Source organism: Myotis daubentonii, chromosome 12, assembly GCF_963259705.1.
Source record: "Myotis daubentonii chromosome 12, mMyoDau2.1, whole genome shotgun sequence".
Classification (NCBI taxonomy): Eukaryota; Metazoa; Chordata; class Mammalia; order Chiroptera; family Vespertilionidae; genus Myotis; species Myotis daubentonii.
Window position 1 is genome coordinate 20,633,076 of NC_081851.1, and position 23,415 is coordinate 20,656,490.

The 23,415-nt window shown below is 53.4% G+C and overlaps 1 protein-coding gene and 1 pseudogene across 1 annotated transcript in view; both read left to right on the forward strand.

The window, feature by feature from the left end:
- The window catches only part of LOC132213862 (protein Daple-like), a 64,940-nt gene that overhangs the window by 26,609 nt on the left and 14,916 nt on the right, over positions 1-23,415 (forward strand). Inside the window, 9 exon segments of the mRNA XM_059660760.1 lie at positions 371-497; positions 3,568-3,713; positions 10,694-10,831; positions 13,254-13,664; positions 14,155-14,396; positions 17,189-17,332; positions 19,487-19,633; positions 19,739-19,778; positions 21,255-21,400. Of these exon segments, the coding sequence (XP_059516743.1) occupies positions 371-497; positions 3,568-3,713; positions 10,694-10,831; positions 13,254-13,664; positions 14,155-14,396; positions 17,189-17,332; positions 19,487-19,633; positions 19,739-19,778; positions 21,255-21,400 (1,541 nt within the window).
- Positions 3,956-5,545, forward strand: LOC132213864 (RNA-binding protein 7-like; annotated as a pseudogene).

A 23,415-nucleotide genomic window follows, 5' to 3' on the forward strand; every position in this document is an offset into this window, starting at 1 on the left:
TCAAGGTTCTTCACATATGTGCACCTTAAGAGATACCAAGTAGGCATAACATGTTCTCAAAAAATTAGGGTTGGCACGCAGAAGAATTTTGAGTCAGAGATTTTGCTGGTTTTGGCACGCACTCACAAAAAGGTTGCCCACCCCTGACCTAGGGCCTTGGTCACTGGGTCAACATACTTTTTAGTGGTTGTAACTCTCACAGCTGGGCCGTGTGTTGGAGTCATTTCTGTGCAGCTGTGTTTTTGGAAGTGAGCAGGGGCATGGAGGCCCTTCATCCTGGGGAAATGAGGGCAGATGCACAGGGGCCGGGATCTGTCCAGAGCGTGCCCCAGTCAGCATCCTCACCCCACCCCCTTTTCTGCACATTCAGGCCCGGGACACAGACCAGCAACACCTTGAGGAGCTGCGGGAAGAGAACTTGGCCCTCAAGGCTGCACAGGGGCAGAGTGTGGAGGAGTCCACCCACCTGCGCTGGGAGCTGGAGCAGCTGTCAGAGGGTAGGCAGCAGCCGATGGTGCCATGGAGCCAGCCTGATTGAAAACAATTACACTTTAATGGATACCAAGGGCCTGCTCCAGGAACAGCTGACTGTTCGGCTTCTCCATAAGCCAGGGAGCTGAGCCCTTGGCTCTGAAACTCATATGTCAGCCCAAGTAAATAGGGTTTTATTCAAGGGCCATTTGAAACTGTTTCATTGCAATTCTCTCCAAGAACATGAAGGGCCTGGCAGCCTTGAAGTCAGGACATGAAATGCAAAGGAAGTGCTGCCAGATTTCTCAGTTCCCATTCAGCTAGACACAGGAGCTTCCAAATGACAGCACGCTGACACCCAGAGGGTGTCTTAGATCTCTCCGTGGAGCACTGGAAGCTCTGGATGCAGGAGACGTCCCCAGTGGTCACTCGCCTCCATTATAGTTGTACCCGGGGCATGGTTTCCTCCGTTGATTTCATCATCGGACAGATGGGTGTAGTCTGCTCTCCGTCTTCCTGGGCTGGGGCTGCTCAGTGGCTGCTGTTCAGGGGACCCAGGCCTCTTCCACTTCCTCTGGTGTTTTCCCCCTCCCAGCCCCCAGAGGAGGTGAGGGGTTGGCCAGGGAAGGTGGGTGGGGTGGCCATGCAGCAGGAGCCTCAGCACCCAGCAAACAACAAGCCAGTTCCTGTGTCCAACAATAGCACGCGTGCACCTGTGAGTGCAGGTTAGGCTTTGCTTAGAGCCAGGAAGGCCTTTGGCTGGGTTGGGGAGGAACTATTTCTCAATTCTGAGCAACATTCCTCAGCATCATGGAAAGGCTGTTGAAAGCAGCTGGGTATTCCTCTCTTCAAGGTGTCCCATCAGCTCCAAACCTAAAATCAGTTCATTGAACTATGAGTCTGTGTGAGAAGTTAGTTCTTTCTGTGGTTTGGTGTCTCCTCACTCCTGGGAACCCAGGCTCTGGGAATTCAGGTTCCTGGGGAGCACCACTGCCCCCTGGTGGGACACAGAACTGGTGCTGGCTGACAGGGAGTGGCTCAGACCAAATGTGCTTGTTAGAGACCAAGGTGGCTAATGGGGTTGGAAAGCCTCCCTGATTCAGATGCTCAGTGTAGCTTATGAGCCCTTTCAGGTCAGTGACTGACTTCTTGGTGTTCCCAACTCCTACTGCTTAGCTGGGAGCTCACGAACAAAGTGTGTATACTTATGTGTGGTTGGGGTGGTGGCTTCTTGAATCAGAAAGGCCTGGTTTAAAGTCTTGGCTCCTCTACTTGTTAGCCAGGTGACCTCTTCTGCACCTCAGTTTTCCTATCTGCAAAATGGGGGTAATGAAGCTGCCTCACAGGATTGCTATGGGTATCTTGTGAGAGAAGGCAGTGAAGCATTAGACTGTGCCTGGCCCGCAGGGTGCCAACAAAGGATGGCTGTTCTTCTCGCCCTTGTCTTATCCAAAGATACCCATTGCTCTGCTTCTTGGGGTGCTCATGAGCAGCCCTATTAGCAGTACAGTGTGATAAGGCTCCCAGGGCTGAGTGTGTGGCCCTGGAGGGACAGGTGAGGGAACAACCCTGACCCCTCATACATTCATGGTTTCCTCCTGAACAAGCCCTGGGATTTATCCAAAATCACGCACCTCCTGGTGGCAGGGCGGGGCCAAGAACGCCCGTTCTTCTCAGGTCTGTGCTCCCTTTTCTGTTCTGCATTCAAGCTGTTTAAAAGCAACAGAGGAAATCTGCCTTTTTCTGGCTTTACCTTATGTTTTCATCTCGCTTAGAATTTTTTAAGCAATTTGGATATATTGTCTCATTCTTTTTATTTATTTTTCTTAAATTTTGCTGATGAGAATGAGCGGAAGAACTCGTCAGGGGAGGACTCGACCTCGCTTGGCTGAAAAGGTGGTGCGGGCTGATCCACGGAGGGCTGTAGAGTAGATGCAATCGGCTGTGGATCTAAGCAAGGTGTTAAGTCAACGTGGCCTTGTGGTGCACATGTTGAGACGTACGATGACAGGCTGAGTCGACTTATGTGCCTCTTAATGTCAGCTATTTCTTCCTGAATGTCCTTTAGGTCTCTCAAAACATGGTGTATCATTTCTATAATGACCTGAAATTGAGGAGCAGATGCTTCAGGAGGTTTCTTTAACATGTGGATCAGCTGGAGAAGCGCGGTTCTAATGCTGCAGCCTGATTCTGCAGATTGAGTCTGGGCAACTGACAGCATGCCCTGTACTTGGCTAACTGTTTGCTCCATTATCTCAGGATTCAGTGTCACAGATTCTTGAGTAGTTGCTATCTCTATTATTTCCATTGTTTCGGATTCTGATATAATCTTCGTGTGGCTGGATCGCTTGAGAACCTTTCCTTGTCTCCACTACAGCAGCATGTGCTATTTCCTGGGATAATTTGGTCTTCTTCTGTCTCCTGGCAGCTCTCACTCTCGTCACTGGATTGGACATCGTAGTGGCTGGTCTCTAGTAGCCTATCGGCAATTATCGCAAGGGCGCTAGTGAGAACTCTTAACGACATTGTGTCCCTGTCTCATTCTTTTTCAATGCAATTGTGAAAGTACAAAATGAAATCTCTGACTGAAGGAATTTACCCAGAGGTGGCAAGTACTGGGCATATGTGCCCCATAGCCTCTTCCACCCACAGACATGCGGGTCAATGATCGTGTCCCCCCTAAACTCCCGGACACCCACCACTCTGAGGCTGGCACAGAGAACACACTCTCTTTGCCATCTGTTAGTCTCTGCAATCCTTGACTTGATGGTCAGGTTACAACTTTGTAAAAAAGTGGTTCCAGCAGTTCCACCATCTTGAACTTTTGCATTGGCTTCTCTCTGCCATCACCTGCTTTCTTCTAAGTTCTGCTTGCTCCCCTAACAATCCCAGCTGAACCAGCAGAGGGGCCATAACCGCCCGAGGAACCCTCATGTGCAGACAGCAACAGCACCCTGGGAAAAAGGGAGGGCACCCAGCTGACACGCCCAGCCCCCCAAACCCAAGGCTCAGGCTAATGGCCATCTCAGCGCCGGGGGCAGAGAGCAGAAGCTGAGGCCCCTGGAATATGGGCTCTGACTCCACTTTGCTCTTCAGCCTCCAGTTGCTTCCTGAAGCTGGACCAGGAGAAGCAGAGCCTCCAGGGCACCATCCAGGGGCTGCGGGACGCCTCCCTGGCCATGCAGGAGAGCAGCCTCCAGCGCCAGGAGCTGGAGAAGGAGAACCAGCAGCTCAGAAAGCAGGTACCCGTGGGTGCTGTCCGGAACATACGGGCATATAAGTGGCCAGGGGGAGCACCTAGGTGTTGGTGAGCATGCACAGCTGGGGAAAGGCAGAGTCCAGTGCAGCCACGGTTATGGTAGGGGGACAGGAGGCCTCCTGGAGAGGCGTCACGAGGCAGCATGAGGAGTCCCTGCAGCAGTGAGACCGCACACGATGGACCTCTGTGTGCCTCGTTGCCTTCATCTGTGAAATGGGGTTAGCGATGCACCCACCAGTAGGTGTGGTGAGGATGGTGTGAGTTAGTGCAGGCAGAGGGTCCCGCGTGTGGTAAGTGCCTCATGGAAGGAGAGCAGCGCCCTGTTAGAAAGCACCGGGCGGGGCCAAAGTGCGGGCCGGGGTCACACAGTGGCCGGTCACTCACGCAGCGTCCTGCACCCCGAGCTCCGCAGCAGGTCCGGTTCTGCAGGGGGCGGGGCGGGTACAGGGAGAGTCTCACCTCGAGGCCTTGGCACCGCCCATCTGGGTCCCTTCCCTTTGCTGAGCATCATGGGCTCCAGCCGCTGCCAGTCTCTCAAGGGCTCTGGTCCAGATGCCTGGCCATGTCCTCTGCGGAGGAGGAGGTCCCCGGTGGGTCGCCTCTGTCCTGGCACGAGGGCGCTGTCTGCAGAGACTGTCGCCGGCCCTGAGGCCAGCGGGCTGAGGCCATTGAGGGGAGCGCGAAGGGCCACCGTGTTCCTGGTCACCAGGCACAGGGACCCCTCCTTCAAGGCCACCTTCCAAGGAGGCCGCTGTGTCCGTCCCACGTCCCTCGGTCCAGGGAGGCTTCCGCGCTCCAAAGGTCAGTCCAGCCGGTGTCGGGCACGCGGACTCCGGCTCCGCGAGCCTCCCTGGGAGCCATGGCCTTCACAGAGCGCTGTCCTCCGAGCTTGCGCACTCGGTCAGTGCACTTTGACGCAGGCCAGAGGAGCGTGATGACGTTTATGTAGGCGACGCCTGGTGGCCGAGGACCTGGGCTCTGGAGAGTGCGCAGTGGGAGCGTCAGGAGGCCCCCCTTGGCCTCACACGGGAGGGCGGCGCCCGCAGGGGCAGTGGCGGAAGCGGATCTGCTCGCTTAGGTGGCGACCTGGACACTGCAGTGACCGCGGGGCTCCTTTTCCCGCCTTCCCGCCAGGAGGGGCCAGTGATAACAGTGAAAATCCCAGAAGGTAGGATGGCAAAGCAAAGCAGTTTGCATTTGTGAATCTCCAACATGCATTATCTGTTCTTTATGCAACGCATCTACTTAATGCAATAAAACTCTTTGGAAGGCCCAGCAAAACCCAGTTTCCTCAGGAAGTAGCCATGCCTCCCAGCGTCATGTGGGAATTCAAGCCCGGCCTCTACATCTCCTCACAGACACGGAAGGGCCTGGATAACATGGCTCCATCACCACAGGCAATTGAGAGATCTCTCTCTTCTCCAGAAAACGTTCAGAAACAAGCAGTGATGAACGTTCTGAGACAGATGTCATAGGGCAGGAAATGTGGTTCTCCACAGCTGGATCAGTCAGGATTTCCCCATCAGCTCAGTCACACAATCCTGGTTATCACGAGTCTCCAAGCTCCCAATGGCGTCAGGACTCACCGTCATCGCTGCGCCAACCAGGCAGAGCTCTCCTCCCTGCCCAGGAGCAGACACGATAGCCGTGAGCAGCACCCAGAGGACACGGAGATGGTCACTTCCGTGAGGACAGGAACCACCTGGCTGGAGCCATGGCCCCGACAACAGAAGAGGCAGCAGGAGAGCTGGGAAGGGGCTTCATCTCCAAACGAGCAAGTGTCCAAAGGACAGTGTTTTTATAGGGTCGCCCTAGGCTGAGTTGGTCTGTGAATGTTTCGTTAAAACTGTACAGAGCAGTTTTATAAGTTGCCACATTTCTTTATAAAATTTTTTAAACATATAGCTATATTCTAATACAGAACTGAGAAGACTTGTGATGGCAGCTTTTACATGGATAGCCTTTCACCTCAGGGTTTCATGAAGAGGAAAGGGTTTTATGCAAAAGAAAGTTCCACAATTCCTAATCGTTTTAGAAATTGAGGAAGGCGCGTGTTCTATGTATCGGTTGTATCATAAAGAAAATATTTTAATGCTCTGTTATCTATGGTATTGCAAGAACCTGCTTATTAGTGAATCACATTTTGTGTATATAATAGAAAACATTCAAGTTGGTAGTCTAAAATGCAGTAGTATTTTGTTAACAAATGAGAAAATGTCATTTCAGTGATTCATTTTACTAACATTTGAGAAAGATTATTGGTGAAGTTTGGGATTAATCATATTGTTTAACTTCATAGAGAATGTAAGTGTAAGTTCTGTGACATGCTCTTTGAGTTTTGCCCTAATTGGTTATCAAGTGTAAATCTTCACTTCCTATTTCTTTCTAAAACATTAGAATTTTCTTGTTAAATCATATTTAAATAACTGAAGTCACTCAGGAAGTTAAATATCTCTAAATGTATTTTTTTAATTAAAAATTCAGTGCTAGTGTAAATTCTCCTTTTCAGGAAGAACAAAAATGCAAATGCGGAGTCAGATAAAATGATTTACTGAAAGTATGGTTGTTTGGGAAAAGGTTCACAAAGCCTTTCAGTGCTGCCTCTATTACTGAAACTTTTTTTTTTTCTTTTTATTACTGAAACTTTAAAAGTTTACAATTTTTAAAGTCCCTAGGGTATGTGTGCAAGGACACATTTTATTATAGGGATTATGCATGTTGTCTTTCTGTTTGAACATTTGAAAGAGTTAAGTCTTATACACGTTCTAGTTTTAAACATTTTAAATCCTGTTAAAGCTTTTATGTATCAAGATGTTTCCCTTAAATTGTAGAACTAGTTTATAAAGGATATATTTGGATCCTGTTTAATAACTATAGCATTTTGTACTGTTACTTTTTAATATATTGAAAACATAAAACAAACAAACAAAAAATAAAACAGAAAACACTGGTGGGTTCCGAAGAGAAGCCGGGGTGGAAGACTCGCTCCCGTGTGGAGACCATGGATGGGCCGTTTCAGGGTTTGGCTGCTGGTGACAGGAGTGCAGTGCCCACTCTCTCCTTTCGGTTGAGGGGATGAGAAAGAGGAGATGGCAGGACTGCATTGCCTTTCTGGACAAACCAGGTCTTCCCAGTAGCGCAGTAGAACAGACATCTGGGAGGACAGACAGGCTTCCCAGCCAGGTTCATCCTACAGTTACCAGGACCCCATTCACATGGCAAGAAGGGCCCCGAGAGGCTAGCAACAGCCTCCCTGTGCAGGTCATTCTAGGTCAGAGGGCCTCAGTCCATGTAGCCACCACGGGTGACAGAACTGCTTTGTGGGCTCTGAGCACACCTTGTCGGGTGCCTGGATTCCGGATGAGGGAGGCGCAAGGGCACTCTTGCTTGCTGACCACCTGGCAGGACTGGTGCTTTCAGGTGTCTGGTGTCTCTCCTGACCTGCCCAGCGGTCCTGCCAGCGTCATTTGCTGAGGCGGCCCCGGCAATGGCAGGGACGTGGGCTGCAGACCGGAGACCTGGGTCCCGGAGGTCATGGCTCTGCTGGAACTTCATCTCTGGGTGAGGCTTGGGACCGCCCCTCCTCCTGTGCAGTGGTTTCTCCAGGCCTCTCGTGGGACATCTGAGGTTCGGTGACTCAGGCTTCTCTTCCTTTGAGGCACCGTGTGTCTTCTCCCTGGGGGCCAGGAGGAAGCCCCTCCTCATGCCGTGTCTCTCCCTGCAGCACAGCTCAGGGAAAGCCACCAGACAGTCTGGGTTTTAGATTCATGTGGGCGGGGCACAGGGTATGTCTCTGTAAATGGCAGCCCGACCTCGGCCGAGATAGAAAGGCTTGACCTTTAGAAAGATGAGAACCTCCAACGGGGCGGGTCCTCAGGGGTGAGCTGCAGAGGCCTGTGCTGTAGCCTCTGGCCCAGCTCCTGGCAGGGCTGAGAGATAACCCCTTACGCATCTCCTGCCCTCGGGGTCCACTCCGGTGCCCCCTCCGCACACACAGGACTGGCGGTGGGTGCTGCCTCCCCACATGACTCCTTAGTCCTGTCTCTCAGGTCCCATCCCCACTTCTGCTCCTGATCAGTTCCCTGTAGGACCCCAGGGCAGTCCTGCCACAGCCCTTGGGAGGCCTTTCTTGGCTCTGAGCCCCTGGTGGGAGGGAGGGGCTCCCTGTCCTCCGCCCGTTCGGGGCCTGGCTGCATCATGGGTCCTCCCTAATGTTGGATCGATGGTGCATCTGGGCCATCAGCTAAAAACCATGGGGGACATGGCCTGACATTGACCTCCCTGGAGCCAGGGCAGGCCCAGCCTTGGACACGTCCAGACAACATGGCCCTCTGGGTGGTGTCTGAGAAGGAGAGACAAGGGTCAGCCAGGACAGTCGGCCCGGAGTTCCAGGCCCCCCCGGTGCCAGCTCGGCTCTCCCACCGCCCAGTGTCGCCCAGGCTGTAGGCTCGCTTTGGTTTGTGTAAACCTTAGTTTCCTAAGTTCTCATCCTTCCCTGTAACTCACGACCCTTCTGTGGACCATAGAGAGGGTGCGTCCCCCACCCTTACTTGGCACTGACATCTAAGAGTTCATTCCTTCAGGCAGGAGTCCTGATTTTGAGAGGAAGAGGGCAGCCCTTTGGGGCCTATCATGGGAACACAAGCGCAGCACAGGAACTGATGGGCAGGCCCCTGGCACCCCAGTGCTCTGGAGACCTGGACCTCCCCACAGGAGCCCTCGGCCCAAGCCTGGTGCTTTGAGGATGACGGGAAACCCATCTCAGCCTAGAGAGCTCTCACTAGGGGAAGGGAGGGCCTTCAGGGAAGGACAGGAGTGAGGGCTCCAGTTCCATGGAAAAAAGAAGCAGAGAAGATGGGGGTGTTCAGCGGTGGGGGGGAAGGCGGGTGGACAGGGGGCAGTCACATTTTCAGACCAGAAGCAGCCACACCACATATGCAAAGGTTGGACATAACATTCCTTTCACTGGGACAGACAGGGCGGCAGGGGAGAAGAATTAACAGTAAGATGGGGAGGGGGGTGGACAAGGGAGGAGGTGGGGGGCACACACCCCAGGCCCCGTCTGAGAGAGCAGGCCTGGGGTCGGCCCACTGCGGTGCGTTTGGCTCTGCTGCATCCTCACTGTGGGGCTCTGGGCAGATCACTGGACTCCCTGGGCCGGTGTCCTTCTCTGAATGAGGGGGAGTGACAGCTGTGCAGGGCCTTCCCCCTAAGGGCAGGCTCCAGAGCAGGCGCTGCCATCAGGGCAGATGCCTGCTTCCTGCTGAGCCCAGACCTGGTGCTAGGAAGTGAGGCAGCGATCAGGAAGGAGAAGAAAGGTGTTCTCACTTGTGAGAAAGACTCAGACACATAGCTCCTTGCAGCGCCTTTTGCTGTTGACCCTGGCTGGGTGGGGCTGCCCCGTCCTCGGGTCCCCATGTTGGGGCAGAGGGCTGGGTGTGCCCACAGGGTGCTGTGAGGGCACGGATATGAACTCCACTGTGCCTGACCCTCCCCGTCATGGGCAAGAAGCTGCCTGCCTGCTGCTTCCGAGGAGTCTGGAAACTGTGCCCAGAGCTGTGAGATAAAGGCAGGGCGGCCTCACCCAGGAGAAGTAGGCAGAGCTGGCATTAGAGCAGCGATCCTTCCGGGAGTTTGTCAACCTGCCTGTGCCAGGCCGCCCACAGCCAGGTGAATGGAGTTGGCTCTAGGTCCTGCTGCTCACAGGGTCGCTGGACGTCTGAAGGTCCTGCCCCCAGAGGTTCTAGTCGGTGGCTTGAGATCTGGGATGTTTAAAAGCTCTGAGAGCCACCTGATCTGGATCGTGGGGCTCCTCTGTTTTAGTTTTAGAGCCGTCATCCCAAACCAGCATCAGGGTCACAAGTCAAATGCAGGCTCTTGGGCCCCAGCCCAGAATGACCATGTCAGAAGCTCTGAGGGTGGGAGGGGCCTGGCGCTCTCAGGAGGGTTCATCTCTTGTTGTACCTGCCTCCTGCCAGGTGTGAGATGAGCACGTCACCCTGACAGAAGCTGGCGCCCATGCCTGCTGCTTGCTGGCCCTGTCAGTTACAGAAACCCGCTTGTGGTCACAGTGTTAGCAGGGAGCAACCCTTTCCTCCTCCCGTGTGGTCATGAGTTTGGTGTCAGTGGGAAGGGACAACAGCACGAGCCTCGCCTGGGAGTTGCACCTCAGGGCCCACCCTGAGACTCAATCTGCATCCATCACGGTGTTCAGGTGTCAGGCACAGAGTGTGAGACGTGTGGGTCCAGGCAGTTCATGTTCAGGGAGTGGGCACTGGTGGTTCCTGCAGAAGAGCTCCGTGTCAGGCCGCTGATTGGGCAGTCGTCCAGGCAGGATGGAGCTGGTCTGGCCTGGGCGCAGTGGGGTGTGGAGGGGGAGCCACATGGGGAATGAGGACAGGCCTTGGTGGTCCATTTACTTGGAGGGGAGAGGAGGGAGAGAGATAGCAGAGGACCCCTGAGAGCAGCTGGATGAATAGGAATGTCACCAACTGGGTGAAGTCCCTGTAGCACATCCAGTGGTGGCTGCTGGCCCCAGGAATGTGGCCTTACCCTCAGGACAGTAGTGGACACGGCCTAAGACAGAAGAAGTGAGAGTGAGCAGTGGAAAGCTGGGAGGGAAGCTGACCGACTGGTGTCCATGGCCTTTTTCTCTACCATGAGCTGGAAGTACACACCATGGGCTGAGAGGTGATGGTCAAGGGTATGGGGAGCTCACTGCCCAACTAGGCCTGACCTGGGCAGCGGCTCAGGGACGCCACCCAGGAGCCAGGCTTCTCCCTTCCTGCTCTGCAGCCTTGGCAGTGGCTGATGTACCTCCCCAAGAAGTGGGCAGGAAGATTTTCCCCTTGAGAAAAGGCCTGATAAAGTGTTCCGTGGGGCTGACAGGTTTCAGGTTTGCTTTAAAACACAGTTCACTCCCTGAAACGGACTTTTGCATGGGCTGGGTCTTTGGCTCTGCAGATTGAAGACTTGCGAGTCCAGGTGGAAAGAGAAAAGCAGACCAGTCAGGATCTGGAGACCCTCAGTGAGGAGCTGATGGAGGAGAGAGAGCAGCTGCTCCATGACATAGAGACCCTGAAGGCTGAGAAAGCCCAGGAGGTAGGCCCTCCAGCACCCGTGCCTACGCTGGCGCCTCTGCCTGAAAGAGGGAGAGTCCAGGGTCACAGCCATGTCCTGGGAATCCAGCAGTGATTCCTGGGTTACCAGTTTCCTTGTCAGCTGCAGTCTGGCCAGCAATTCCAGCCACAGCAGGGGGGGCAGGGATAGTTATTGCCCCCAGGGGCACTGGCCATCTTGTTTTTGATTGTGATGACTTGGGGGAGGAGAAGGGAGGTGCTCCTGGCTGTGGTGGGGAGAGGCCAGGATGCTGAAAATGTCCTGCTGCACACGGGACAGCCTGCAGGACAAAGAAACATCCCCCTTTAAATGTCCAGCATCACTGAGAACCCTGGCAAACCTCCAGGGTTGATCCACCTCACAGTAAAAGAAGTCCCAGGGTAGGCCTCCCAGTGCTGGGTCAGGGGCTCAGGGATGCCAACCAGGCTCTAGGCTTCTCCCTTCCTGTTCTGCAGTAAATCAGAAGAAGCCTTAATCAATAAGCCAAATTTATTTGGAGTCCTATTCATTTTCGCTAGCACTAGCGGGCCCAGAGGAACTCTTGCTTCTCAAATCCTGGGGCCCAATATGGTGGAAGTCTTTTCAATTTATATCTTTTTCAGCTCTTTGTTTTCCAAATTTGGAATGAGACTTCAGGACCTTCTGAGAAAAAGTCGTGTTTGCTGGGACAGGGCTGTGAGACCATATCTCAAGGCCTGGCTTGGTACCAACACTGACTACTCTGTCTGGGGCATATTTTATGGCCTCTCTGGAATGGGAAGTAGTCTTATTTCCCTATTATTTAAGCAAGTAAATGTTTACAGAGTAGCAGGGTTAGTTTTAAACAGCAGTTTTTACCCAAGATGAAAGTTACTATACTTCATAAAGTGTTCCATGGGGCTGACAGGTTTCAGGTTTGATTTAAAACACAGTTCACTTCCTGAAACAGACTTTTGCACGGGCTGGGTCTTTGGTTCTGCAGATTGAAGATTTGCGAGTCCAGGTGGAAAGAGAAAAGCAGACCAGTCAGGATCTGGAGACCCTCAGTGAGGAGCTGATGGAGGAGAGAGAACAGCTACTCCATGACATAGAGACCCTGAAGGCTGAGAAAGCTCAGGAGGTAGGCCCTCCAGCACCCGTGCCTCCCCTGGCACCCCTGCCTGCAAGAGGGAGAGTCCAGGGTCACAGCCATGTCCTGGGAATCCAGCAGTGATTCCTGGGTTACCAGTTTCCTTGTCAGCTGCAGTCTGACCAGCAATTCCAGCCACAGCAGGGGGGCAGGGACAGATATTGCTTCCCAGGGACACTGGCCATCTTGTTTTTGATTGTGATGACTTGGGGGAGGAGAGGGGAGATGCTCCTGGCTGTGGTGGGAGAGGCCAGAATGCTGCAAAATGTCCTGCAGCACATGGGACAGCCCGCAGGATGAAGATCCCCCTTCAAAGGTCCAGCTTCACGCTCAGAGCCCTGGATAACCTCCAGGGTTGATCCACCCCCACATTACAGGAAGCCCAGTGCTGGGGCAGTGGCTCAGGGACGGAACCCAGGAGCCAGGCTTCTCTCTTTCTGTTCTGCCAGTCTTGGCCGTGACTGTAGTACCTCGCCAAGAAGTGGGCAGGAAGAATGTGGAGGGTGAAGAGACAGAGGGAAGGCCTCCCGGGATCCTCTGTGGACATCTCATAGGCCACACCTGACACATGACTAACCATAGCTGCAGGGGAGGCTGGGTATCAGGTACTTGAGTTCTTCAGCCTCTCTAGTATTGCAGAAAAGGGGGCTTGGAGTGGTGCTGTGTATACTTAAGAGACATGCATCCACCCTCCCCTGATACGGCTTCCAGTCTAGCAGGTTCAGTGATAGATGACAAGCCAGGTGACTTCAGATCTGTGCTATTGAGGGAATATACATGGGTCCAGGGCGAGTATTGTTAGGTGCAGGACATTTAGAATCGTGGTGCAGGGCTTCCCTGAGGTGCAGTCAATCATACTGAGACCTGGATGATGAGAAGGAGCCAGAGAAGCTGGAGGCTGGGGGTGCAGGCAGGTGAGCATTCACAGCAGAGGGAAGATCATGTGCAATGTCTGCAGGGGAGAGTGGCGTGAAGAGCCGCCACTGGGGAGGGCGGCCAGCTTGTCGGGCCCCTGTGGACCAGGGTAAAAAGCACCAAGGAAATCGGTTTCATTGTTTTAAGTAAGAGAAGATGTGGTTTCTGTTTCTAAGTCATCTGGCTGCTGTGAAAGTGTTTAGACTTGAACTGTCTGGGTGAGGATCTCCGTGCCCTTCACCTTGTGTCCATATCAGCCCTTTGGGGAACATTAGGACGTCTTTTGGGTCCATGATGAGATGGTCATTCCAGACCTACACTTTGGGCTCCTAGTTTGGACTGAAATCACGCCTGTGTCCTTTCCATTGTGTTTTCCTGAAGATCAAGGATCTTGAACAAGTGGTGTGTTCGCTGCGGGAGCGTTCACAGGCCAGCAGTGAGGCCTGCGTGCAGGACATTGAGAATGAGAGCAAAGTCCTCCACCAGACGGTGATGGAGACCAGCAGCAGAGTCAGCAAGCTGGAGCGGGAGCGGCAGCAGCTGCACCAGGACCTGGAGCAGGTGAAGGAGCAGGCGACGCGGGCGCAGGAGCTGGAGCGGGAGCTGCACCGGCTGCAGGAGGAGAACGAGATGCTGGCCATGGAGGTCAGCGCCCTGAGGACAGCCCCCGAGAGGGTCCACGCCCTGGAGCGGGAGAGCCCGGACCTGTTGCTGGAGAACCAGAGGCTGCAGACGTCTCTGGACACCCTGCAGCCCGAGGGTCTGGAGCGGGACAAGCAGCTGGACACCAGGGTAATTCTGGCCTCAGAATGAGTTAGGACGGATTCCTCCCTGTCAACTTTCTGGTGGTTTGAATGCGGTTGGATGGGTGTTGTGTAAATATCGGAGAAATGGGTTGGTAGTGCTGTTCAGGTTCTCTATGTCCGTACTGATTTTCCATGTACTTTTCAAAGTAGTCAGAGAGGGTACCCAAGGAGCTTATCCAGAGAAAGGGCACAAATTGCCAAGAAAGGTCACAGGGGCATGGAGGGGCCCAGGACTAAGCTTAGGCCCATGTGACAGTCTGTTTCTGCCCTGGCCTTCCCACAGCAGTTCCTTAAGTGCAGGTAGAACTGTCCTCAGCTCAGCTGGGTGTTGCCTGTCCTGAGGGTCCTGCTATTTTGGTGTCCACACTTGACCTGCTCTTGGCCCCTCCCTGCATGTGGGGATGTGGGGTTCTGGAGTCTGTGGTCCCCCTGGGCCTGCACCTGGTGAGGCATCATCCCCTTCTCCCTCCCGGCAGGTGGAAAATTCCACTCTGAGCTCCCAGAGCGCCTCGCTCACTGCGCTCACAGAGCAGAACATGCAGCTCCAGCACCAGCAGCTGGTGGCAGCCCACGAGGCCCTGCAGCGGGAACACGCGTGCCTGGGTGCGCTCCATGAGCACCTGTCTGGGGAACATGAGGCCCTCATGGATGAGTACAGCCGCCAGAAGACACTGCTGCGACGGACCCTGGAGCTGGAGAGCAAAGCTCTCAATGACAGGTGCGTGCCTGCAGTTGGTGGGTGACTGACGGGCTCCCCTAGGCTCCTGTCTCCTCTTCACTCTGGCCCCTCATGTTTCCTCTGGTCCCGCTGCTTCACATTGAAGAGAAGTAAATAAATCCACCATCACCCTCAGCGATGTGGAGTTGGTGCGCCTGGAGGCTGAGGGGCAGGAGGATCCCCCAGGGGAGAAGGGTGTGCCCACTAATCCCGGCTCTGGGACACCAGGTGTCAGCATTGGCGTCCCAGCTCCCCTCAGGATTCCTACCCCCTCTTCCTTTTTTCTCCAAACCAAGGACAAGGAGGGGGAGGTTCACCTCGGCTGCCTATGTTCAGGGGCGTGCCTTACCGAGCTCCCCGGGCCTTTTCCCTGTACAAGTCTCACAGTCTTGGCTTCTGATTTTCTTTTTTACTTTTAATTTTGGAAGCTTTGGAATATATGGACCCGTACGGGATAGTATAGTGAAAACCCCATGTTCCCCTCACGTGCAGCAGAATTACCAATACTCTGTCATTCTCATGTCACCTTCACCTCTGACTCTTCATACACCTTTTTTAAAGGTAAAACTGATGTACCTTAAATGCATAAATCTTAACTTTGTGCTTTTGCCAAATCAGGGCTTTGTGTGCATGTAGTCAGCCAACTTCGGCTGAGCTCCTGTCCTGGCAGATCCCTGACTGCAATGGCCCCGGCAGGTGCAGCAGGACCCAGAGGCTGGGGGAGGTGTGTAGTGCACAGGGCTCCAAGGCGGGGGAGAGAGAGGGAGAGATGCACTACAGAGAGGCTCTCCCACACTTGGAGCAGCACAGGAGGGAGCTGTCCACTTCCTGTGCTTGTGAGTTGTCCCTGCTGAGTACTTCTCTTGCCTCTGCCTCAGCAAGATGCTAGGCAAAGGCTGGGGCTTCCCTGGGAGCAGCTGAGGTGCAGGGATTTGGCATCACAGGGACCAGGAGGGCACTGAGCCTGCAGAGCCTGCAGAGGGCGCCTGCTGCTACTTGATCTTGGGGGCGATGATGTTCATTTACACACTCACCCAGTGCTTCCTGTGGACTCTCTCTCCTTAGCCTTCCACCCCTTTCTCCACCCAGATTCCCATCCTTTGGGGGTGCCGAGACGTCTGCTCCTATCAGACTCTCGTTCTTCCAGCCAGAATGAGCATCTTCTGCCTTTGGCATCTCCATCTCTGCCTCCTCCGCACCCATCCTGTGTTCACGAGATGCTTAGTGAGCACCCACTGGGCGCCTGGTGCTGTCTAACATGGTTTGAATGCACCCAGCTGACTACTGATGGGAGCCTCCTGTGGTGCCCACCCCTCACCAGGCACTGCGGGCCCTACCCTCAATGCCCTATGATAACCGTGTGGATATATTCTTATGGCTGTTAACATGGGAAGGTTTGTGCAGGTGGCATTTGACTGGTCTGAGGGAGGAGTTCATTGCTCTGCCTATGACTCCTTGCTTGGTGGACCTACTGTGTGATTCAGTGGTTTTTGCTGGTTGGACAGATACCTGGAGGCCCTTGGTGTGTCTGCAGCAGGGCTGCAGGTTGGAGGTGGAGGTGCCTGGAACACTGGCCGGGGGCTCTGTATTCATTTCACCTGACACTTGCCTGGGACACTCGCTCCTTCGTTTCCCTGGTGGACATGCACTGGGTGTCAAGCCTCATACCTGGGAGTCAGTGGGGAGAAGCACTCGCAGTTTCTGCCCTGCAGGAGGGTGGTTACTAATGGTTGCAATATGCTTGATCCTGTGCTTTTCCAAGACACAACAGGGAAGCAGGAGGTGGGGACCCTAATGGTCCATAAACTGTTTGTCAAACCTGAAAGCCTGATAGAGCCTCCACCCCCACCTTCCACTTCCCACATCCCGTCCCAGCAGCCTCCACCCATGGCTAAAGGCCACAGGAAGGAACGTTTGTCTTCCAACAGCCACCTGAGCAGGTGTCTGAGTCTGACTCCGCACAAGTGTTGGCTCCAGGCAGATGGTACAAGTACAGCTGATATGGGGTGGGCTTGGATGGAGGGCTGCAGGCAGGGGCTGAAACCCTGGAACCTGGGTGGTCTCTGCCATCCTGTCTCTGGGTGTGGACACCTTAGGAATGGGGTCTGGAAAGGGTTTTGCCTGCCTGGGGAAGATTGAAAGGTGATGACTCAGTCTCCACTTTGGACCTGGGGGGCCCCCCGAGTCACCCTGAGCAGGGAACGTTCCTGCAGGACGAGGCACAGACTGGGACTGGTCAGGGGCTCCCTCTTGTGTTCTGCTGCCCCCCAGCGAGGACTGTGGGGGACCCTCTTCAGACTGAGACAGGAAGGAAATAAAAGCCCGAGCTGAGGGGGAGGCTGTGGGAGAGAGAGGGCAAGGGCTGGACTGGGGGTGCCTTGAGGAGCAGGGTGCGGAGTTGTGTTCCTGAGCTGGGGTGGAGAGCTCACCCAGGGCCCAGTGAGGGGGATCAGCTGTTATGGGCGGCGGAATTCTGCTGTATTTGCAGTGGTTTCTTTGAGAAGGGCATGGAGTTCAGAAAACAGTGGTTTTGTTCCCAGTGGGATGAAGGAGGGAGGCTGCTTTGACAGGGACTGGAAGGGAACATGGAGACACGTCGGGTGGGAGGAGGGGGACTTGCCTCCTGGGCTGGAGGAGACCCCCAGAGCTGGCCCAGTGTCTGTCCCCTCTCTCTGTCCATCCCCGTCCCCTGTCCATCCCCTCTCCCTCAGCTCTGCAGAGAGAAGTCGCTCACCCAGGCTTTGAGGTCTCCCTGGATGTCCATTCCTAGCGGGTGTGTTTCCCTTCAACAGATACAAGGACCAGCTCCAACATAAGGCGGCGCTGGAGCAGCTGGGGACGCTCTTGACCACCGAGCGGGAGGCTCTGCAGCAGGAGCAGAGGACGAGCGCCATGGCCGCCGAGGAGAACCAGAGGCTGCAGAGAGAGCTGGACAGGTAACCACCAGGCCCCCTGCAGTGCCTCTGCCGGGATGTCATTCAGACCCACTCACTCAGCACCCACTGAGCTGAGCTCAAGCGAGACCCCTGGTGATGGTGCATTTTTACCAACCCTGCCCTGGAAGCAGCTGGTGGGATCAAGGTAAAGGGGCCTCCAGCTGGTGGCTGGAAGGAAGGACTCGGCAGCTGGGATGGGGCATTGTCTCGGTTTGGACAGTCTCCCCTCCCACAGTTATGATGCTGATGACTGTCAGGCAGGGGCACCTGCATCCTCTCACACCAGCGATTCCGTGAGGGAGAGAGGCTCGGTCCTCAGCATTCACGCATTCCCATTTGTGAATTCACCTCCTGGCTGAAATGTACTGGTGACCCCCAAATCAGTGCCCGTGGCCTGTCATGGACGTGCCCAGAGTGGGAGATACTGGAGTCTCCTGATGTGCACATTTGCAGCTGAGGTTGAACAAGGCCTTTGACCCCAGACTTGTTTCAGCTCTCACCTACCAGCGTCCTCTTCATGGGCCACTGAGTGCCATGGTGTTCTAATTTGTGCGCTTTGGTGGCGATTTCGCTGTTTGAAATGGCCCCCAAATGGAGTGCTGAAGTGCTGTCTAGTGTTCCCAAGTGCAAGGCTGCGCTGGGCCTCACGGGGAATATTCGAGTGGCACACAAGGGTCATTCGGTCCCAGGTATGGTGCTGTTGGCTCTGAGTATATTACACGAGGCATCTTTATGTCTTCATCAGTTGACAAAATGTGACCAGAGACTGTCAGGAACTGGTGGGAAAGTTTCAGTACTCACTAATTCAGGGTTCACGTGGCTGGGTAGAACATTATACTGCAAATCACGAGAATTGACTGAGCTATTGTTATCCTTTAAAAAAAAAAAAACAAAAAAACAAAAAAACAACCACAGCAACAGAGGAGGAAACAGGCTCAGGGAGATTAAACAACTTGTTTAAGGTCAATATTCCTAGTTAGTGACACAGGCAGGATTCAAATCCAGATCTTGCCTCAACCCAGAAGTATGACCACATGAACCCTTCCTTCCCACAGCCCTGATTTAACATGTGCTGTGGGGCTGTAAACTCAGCTGCCTGCAGTGGCCAGGCAGGTCCAGCAGGTGGGGAATTAGAGTCAGCAATAGACCAGGCCCTGGTGGAGAATACACCTCAGCTAGAGGCTGTCAGCTGGGAGGCAGGCCTGGCTGCCAGGTCATCCTTCTTTATGCTTTTTTTTTTTTCCTGAGAAGAAGATATCTGAATGTTGATGGGAAACTTAAAATTTTTGAATGCTGGTAAAATAATTTTTTTTAAAGCTGCTTTCTGGGGGCAGGACAGAGCACCGGGAGGACCTGGAAACATTTTTGAGGCTCTGGACCCTTAAACCTAAACCCAGCGATTATTCACAGGACCACAACAGAAGAATCTTTTTATCTTTTTCTGTTTCCTTTCTTTGTTATTTTATTTTTTGTAGTTGACTTTATTGGAGAGACATCAATTAATAAAACCATACATGCTTTAAAATGAAATAAAATAGGATAAAATAAGTAAATGTTAAAAATTAAAAAAAAAAGCTGTGTGAGCCAAACTTGACACACCTGTGTTCAAATTGAGTCCATGAGCCTCTGGTCATATGAGCTTTTTGGTATATATCTTCCCCAGGAATCCCACTCGGGTAATGATGATGGTGATAATTTCAGTGGGTTTAGGTAACAGTCCAGAATCTCCTATTTTATTTATTTCAAGTGTTGAAATTAGAAAGGGGCTTGGAATTGGAAGAGCAGGACATAGACATAGAGTCTTAGAGCAAAAATGGTCTGATTCAGTATTTAAGTGTTTGAAACAAAGAACCCTTTTCCAAGTAGGCAGATGTGCCAAAGCAGAAAAGCAGAAAGGACTTTTACAGGGATGCTCTGTTGCCGTGGTGTCCGAGCCTGCCTGTCCTTCTCCCCCAGCCCGCAGTGGGGCACCTGGGGTAGCCTCCTGGAACCCCAATGAACACAGTTTGAAAAACGCTGATTTTGTTCAACCCTTCATTAACACATGAAAAAAACTGAAGCCCAGAGAGGTTGCAGTTTAGATTAAGGTTGCACAACTGGGACAGAGCCTGGGAATGCGCCTCAGCCCTTGGCCCTGTGTCTCTCCACCCCTAGGGCCAATTCCCTGCACCAGCAGCTGAAGGGGGAGCAGGAGGAGCTGCAGACCCACAACAAGAAGCTGCAGACCTCCCTGAACGACACCCAGCTGGAGGTGAACCGCTGGCAGGCCCTGTACGAGGGACTGAAGGGGAAGCATGAAGAGCTGCAGACCCACAGCAAGAAGCTGCAGACCTCCCTGAACGACACCCAGCTGGAGGTGAACTGCTGGCAGAACCAGTGCAACTGGCTGAGGGAGGAGCTCCAGAGCACGGACATCTCGCTGACCGAGCAGGACAACCACTGCCAGGTGAGGCCAGGGCTGGAGGCCCCAGGACCCTGGGTGGGCCTGCTTCCTGGGCTGATGCGGTGGGCTCAGCCAGGTGGGAATGGGTCCTCATTGGCATCTCTGCTCGAAGGGTGTGTGTGAATGTCACTCAGAGGCAGAGAGGAAGCCAGAGGCAGTTGACTGGGACAAAAACCATGACTGGCAGGGGTGTGCTACAGAACACCTTTCACCTGATTTTTGCTTTTTGTCGGGGAGGTGCATGGAAACAGTCAAGTACCGTTTTATCTCTGTCCTCTCGGCTGAGCACTCTGCTCTCTATGTCATCTCATTTAATTCTCACAATGATCTTGTGAGCTGGGGTTCCCATCCTTGTCCCTCTGAAGTAGCGGGTTGGAACCCCGTTTGTCTGAAGACAAAGTTTGGGACTTCCTGCTACACCAACCGCGATGATATTCTAGAGCAGGAGCTGGCCAGCCTCAGCCCAAATTTCAGGTCCAGCTTCATGCCTGTTTGTGTACAGCTGAGAACCAAGAATAGCTTTCACAGATTTTAATGACGGGGGAAAATCAAAAGTAGGATAATATTTGGGGGCAAGTGAAAGTGACATGAAATTTAAATGTTGGTGTCCACGAGTAAAGAATTTTGGTTTGTTTTTTTAAACACAGACACACCCATGCATGTGCATTGTTTCTCTGGCTCCTTTCCTGCTGTAATAACAGAGTTGAACAGTTGCAATGGAGACCACTGTTGGCCCGGAAAGCCTAACATATTTAGTACCTCGCTCTTTACAGGATAAACGTGCCAACCCTGCCTAGAACAGAGATGTGCAATAGGAATATAATGCAGGCCACCACATGTAACACTCAGCTTTCTAGTAGCCATATTCAAAAAGTAAAAGGAATCAGGTGGGATTGATGTAGGGGTCTGTTTTATTTAACCCTTATATCTAAAGTATCACATGTAACCCCAAAAGCTTATTAATGAGATTTTTTTATAATATGTTTTTACTGACCTTTTGAGAGAAACATCCATCAGCTGCCTCCTGCATGCCCTCTACTGGGGAATGGAGCCAGCAACCCAGGCATGTGCCTTCCTCAGGAACTACACTGGTGATTTCTTGGTGCATGGGATGACACTCAACCAAGCCACACGCACCGGGCAGTTTATTAATGAGATATTTTACTATTTTTTGAATCACTATTAAGTCCTCGGAACCTATTATATATTTTGCACTTATGGCTCATATCAGCTCAGACTGGCTGCGTTTTCAGTGCTCAGTGGCCACACGTGGCCAGTGGCTGCCTGATTGGACGGTGCAGCGGCAGAAGGCTTGGCCATCCCCATGGCATTGGCCGTATTGGTCATGCCAGCTGACGTAGATCATACCAAAATGGCCATCTTTGTGCACGTGGCCTTTTTCTCTTTTTGGAAGTCGATTCTCAGCAGTGGAATCATGGGAGCGTGTGGTGTTTGAGACATTGTCCATCTGTGTTTTAGCTGGTCTCCCGCCTCAAGGGCAACTTGGAGGGAGAAAAACGTGACCTGCAGAGCCAAATCCAAAGGCTGAAAGAGCAGAACCAGAGGCTTCTCCAGGAGGATGTGGAGAACAAGGACCAGCTCCATGAGGAGCAGCAGCAGTACGTGTGAGGGGTGTGGGCTGACGGACGCCCGTCAACAGAGGGGTCGTGGCTTCCAGCTCCATGACTAGACCGCGCCATTCTGGGCAGCAGAGTACCCCCTGGGTGCACTGGTGTCCCAGGCAAGGGGACAGACTATCTTACCAGCACATCTTTCTCATTTTCCGGGGAATGGTTCTAGATTTCTGCAAATAGGGGTGGTTGGCTTTGTTGGCTTTTCAGAGACACTGCCCCCTGCCAGACACTTCTTAATCTTCTTTTGGGATCAAGTTCACTTTGAAAAATACAACAGTGATAAAGAGAGGCTCCTAGGGAAGGACTTCAGATCGCAGGCTGAGCCCTTTCTGGGTCTGTTTTTCCCTTAATGGGCTGGAGAGTGGGTTGTTGGTGCACAGTGGCTGTCCTCCCTCTGCTGACATTGCCTTTGCTGACAGGCCTGGCCTTGTGAGGTACACATAACCAGTTACCCGGTCTTCAGGAACCGGTAGGGGTGGTGGGATGTGAGCAGAGCTATGTGCACACAGAAAGATGCTGAGGAGCTTCCTGGAAATGGAAGGAAGCATGGTGGTGGGAGTTGGAGTTCTGCTGCTGACAGGGATGGGGAGAAGGCTAGCCAGTGTGTCGGGGGAACAGGGGGTGGAGAACGTCAAGGTGGAGCTTGGTGTGGTCTGGGTGCAGGGAAGGTGCAGGGAGTGGCAAGAAGGAAGGCTAGGGGAGGCAGTGCTCAGCCATGGAAGGCTTCCATGCCCGGCTAATGAGTAAGATTCACTGGGAAGTGGGTGATTAAGGGATGCTGGTGTACAGGGCCTAGGAAGCTGCCAGAAATGAGGGCAGGAGGAAGAGCCTTGGTGCTGGAAACCTTGTGGTTTGGAAGTCAAGTCATCTGAGATGCATCTTGTGGGTCCAGGGTGGTCTTCACCCCTCGGGGCTGTGCTGCTGGGACTGTCCTTCCTTGTGATCAGGAATGGCTGGCCAGTGTGGGACAGAGGGACATGGCCACAGTGGCCACTGGGGCACTATCCCAGCTCCCCAGGGTGACGATTCTGCTCACTGATCTCCCAGATTCATCTGCTCTTCTACAGGGGGCTCAACACCTACCAAGGATGGTTGACATGGGAAACCACACTGTACTTTTGGGGTAGAAGTGAGAGATTGTAGCCTGAAGAGGGCTCTCTCTAATGCAGCTGGTAAAAATTACCAGCAGAGGCTGGGCAGGTGCAAACTAGAAGAGTGGGGACCTGGTACCCTGTGGATGATCTGATGATGGTTTTGCATTAGAAAGTGTCTGTAGGAGGTCAGAGAGAGGGTAGGCTTCCTGAGCCTGCTCCGAGCAGAGTCTGCCCCAGTCTGGGATAGCTGGACCATGAGTTTGTGGGGCTAAGGGACAGCTGTGGGAACACAATAACACAGACTAGAAGAACAGAGTCCGAAATGAGGGCGCTGGGAGCAGAGCAGGTCCGTGGCCAGGGACCCAGTGGTTTGCAAGCGATCACTTCTCGCGGGTGCTCACTTCGTGGTGAACTTGTGGGAAAGCCCTTGGATTAGGGGGCCTGGTCACCTTCTTGACTGAAGGAACCTGAGCAGCTGCCTGGATGCCAAGGACTCATTTTCAGGCAGGAAAAGCAGGGGTCTCAGCTGTCAAGGCCACATGGGTGAGGAGACAGGAACAGGACAGGCGCCGGCCGCCCAGTGGGGGCGCTGTATAGCGAGCACTGTGTGCATGGCTCCTAGACAGACAACAGGAAAGCATGGCATGCCTTCTGCTTCAGGAAGGACAGGCTCCCTTTCCCAGGAGCAGAGGTGGCCTCTGGCAGCCCAAGGTTTAAGAGGTGTCTCTCTGGTCCTTTCTGTGTTTTATAAATGTGAACTGACTTCCCACATTTAGGAATTAAGAGATTGTGCTTCAGAGCTGGGGCTTCTGGATCCTTCGGGAAATGCAGTCAGAAGCTCCGCCACATGGAGAGCGGCGCTGTTTGCAGGCCCCGCGTTAGGTCCCAGGTGGCACCAAGCGCTCAGCCTCG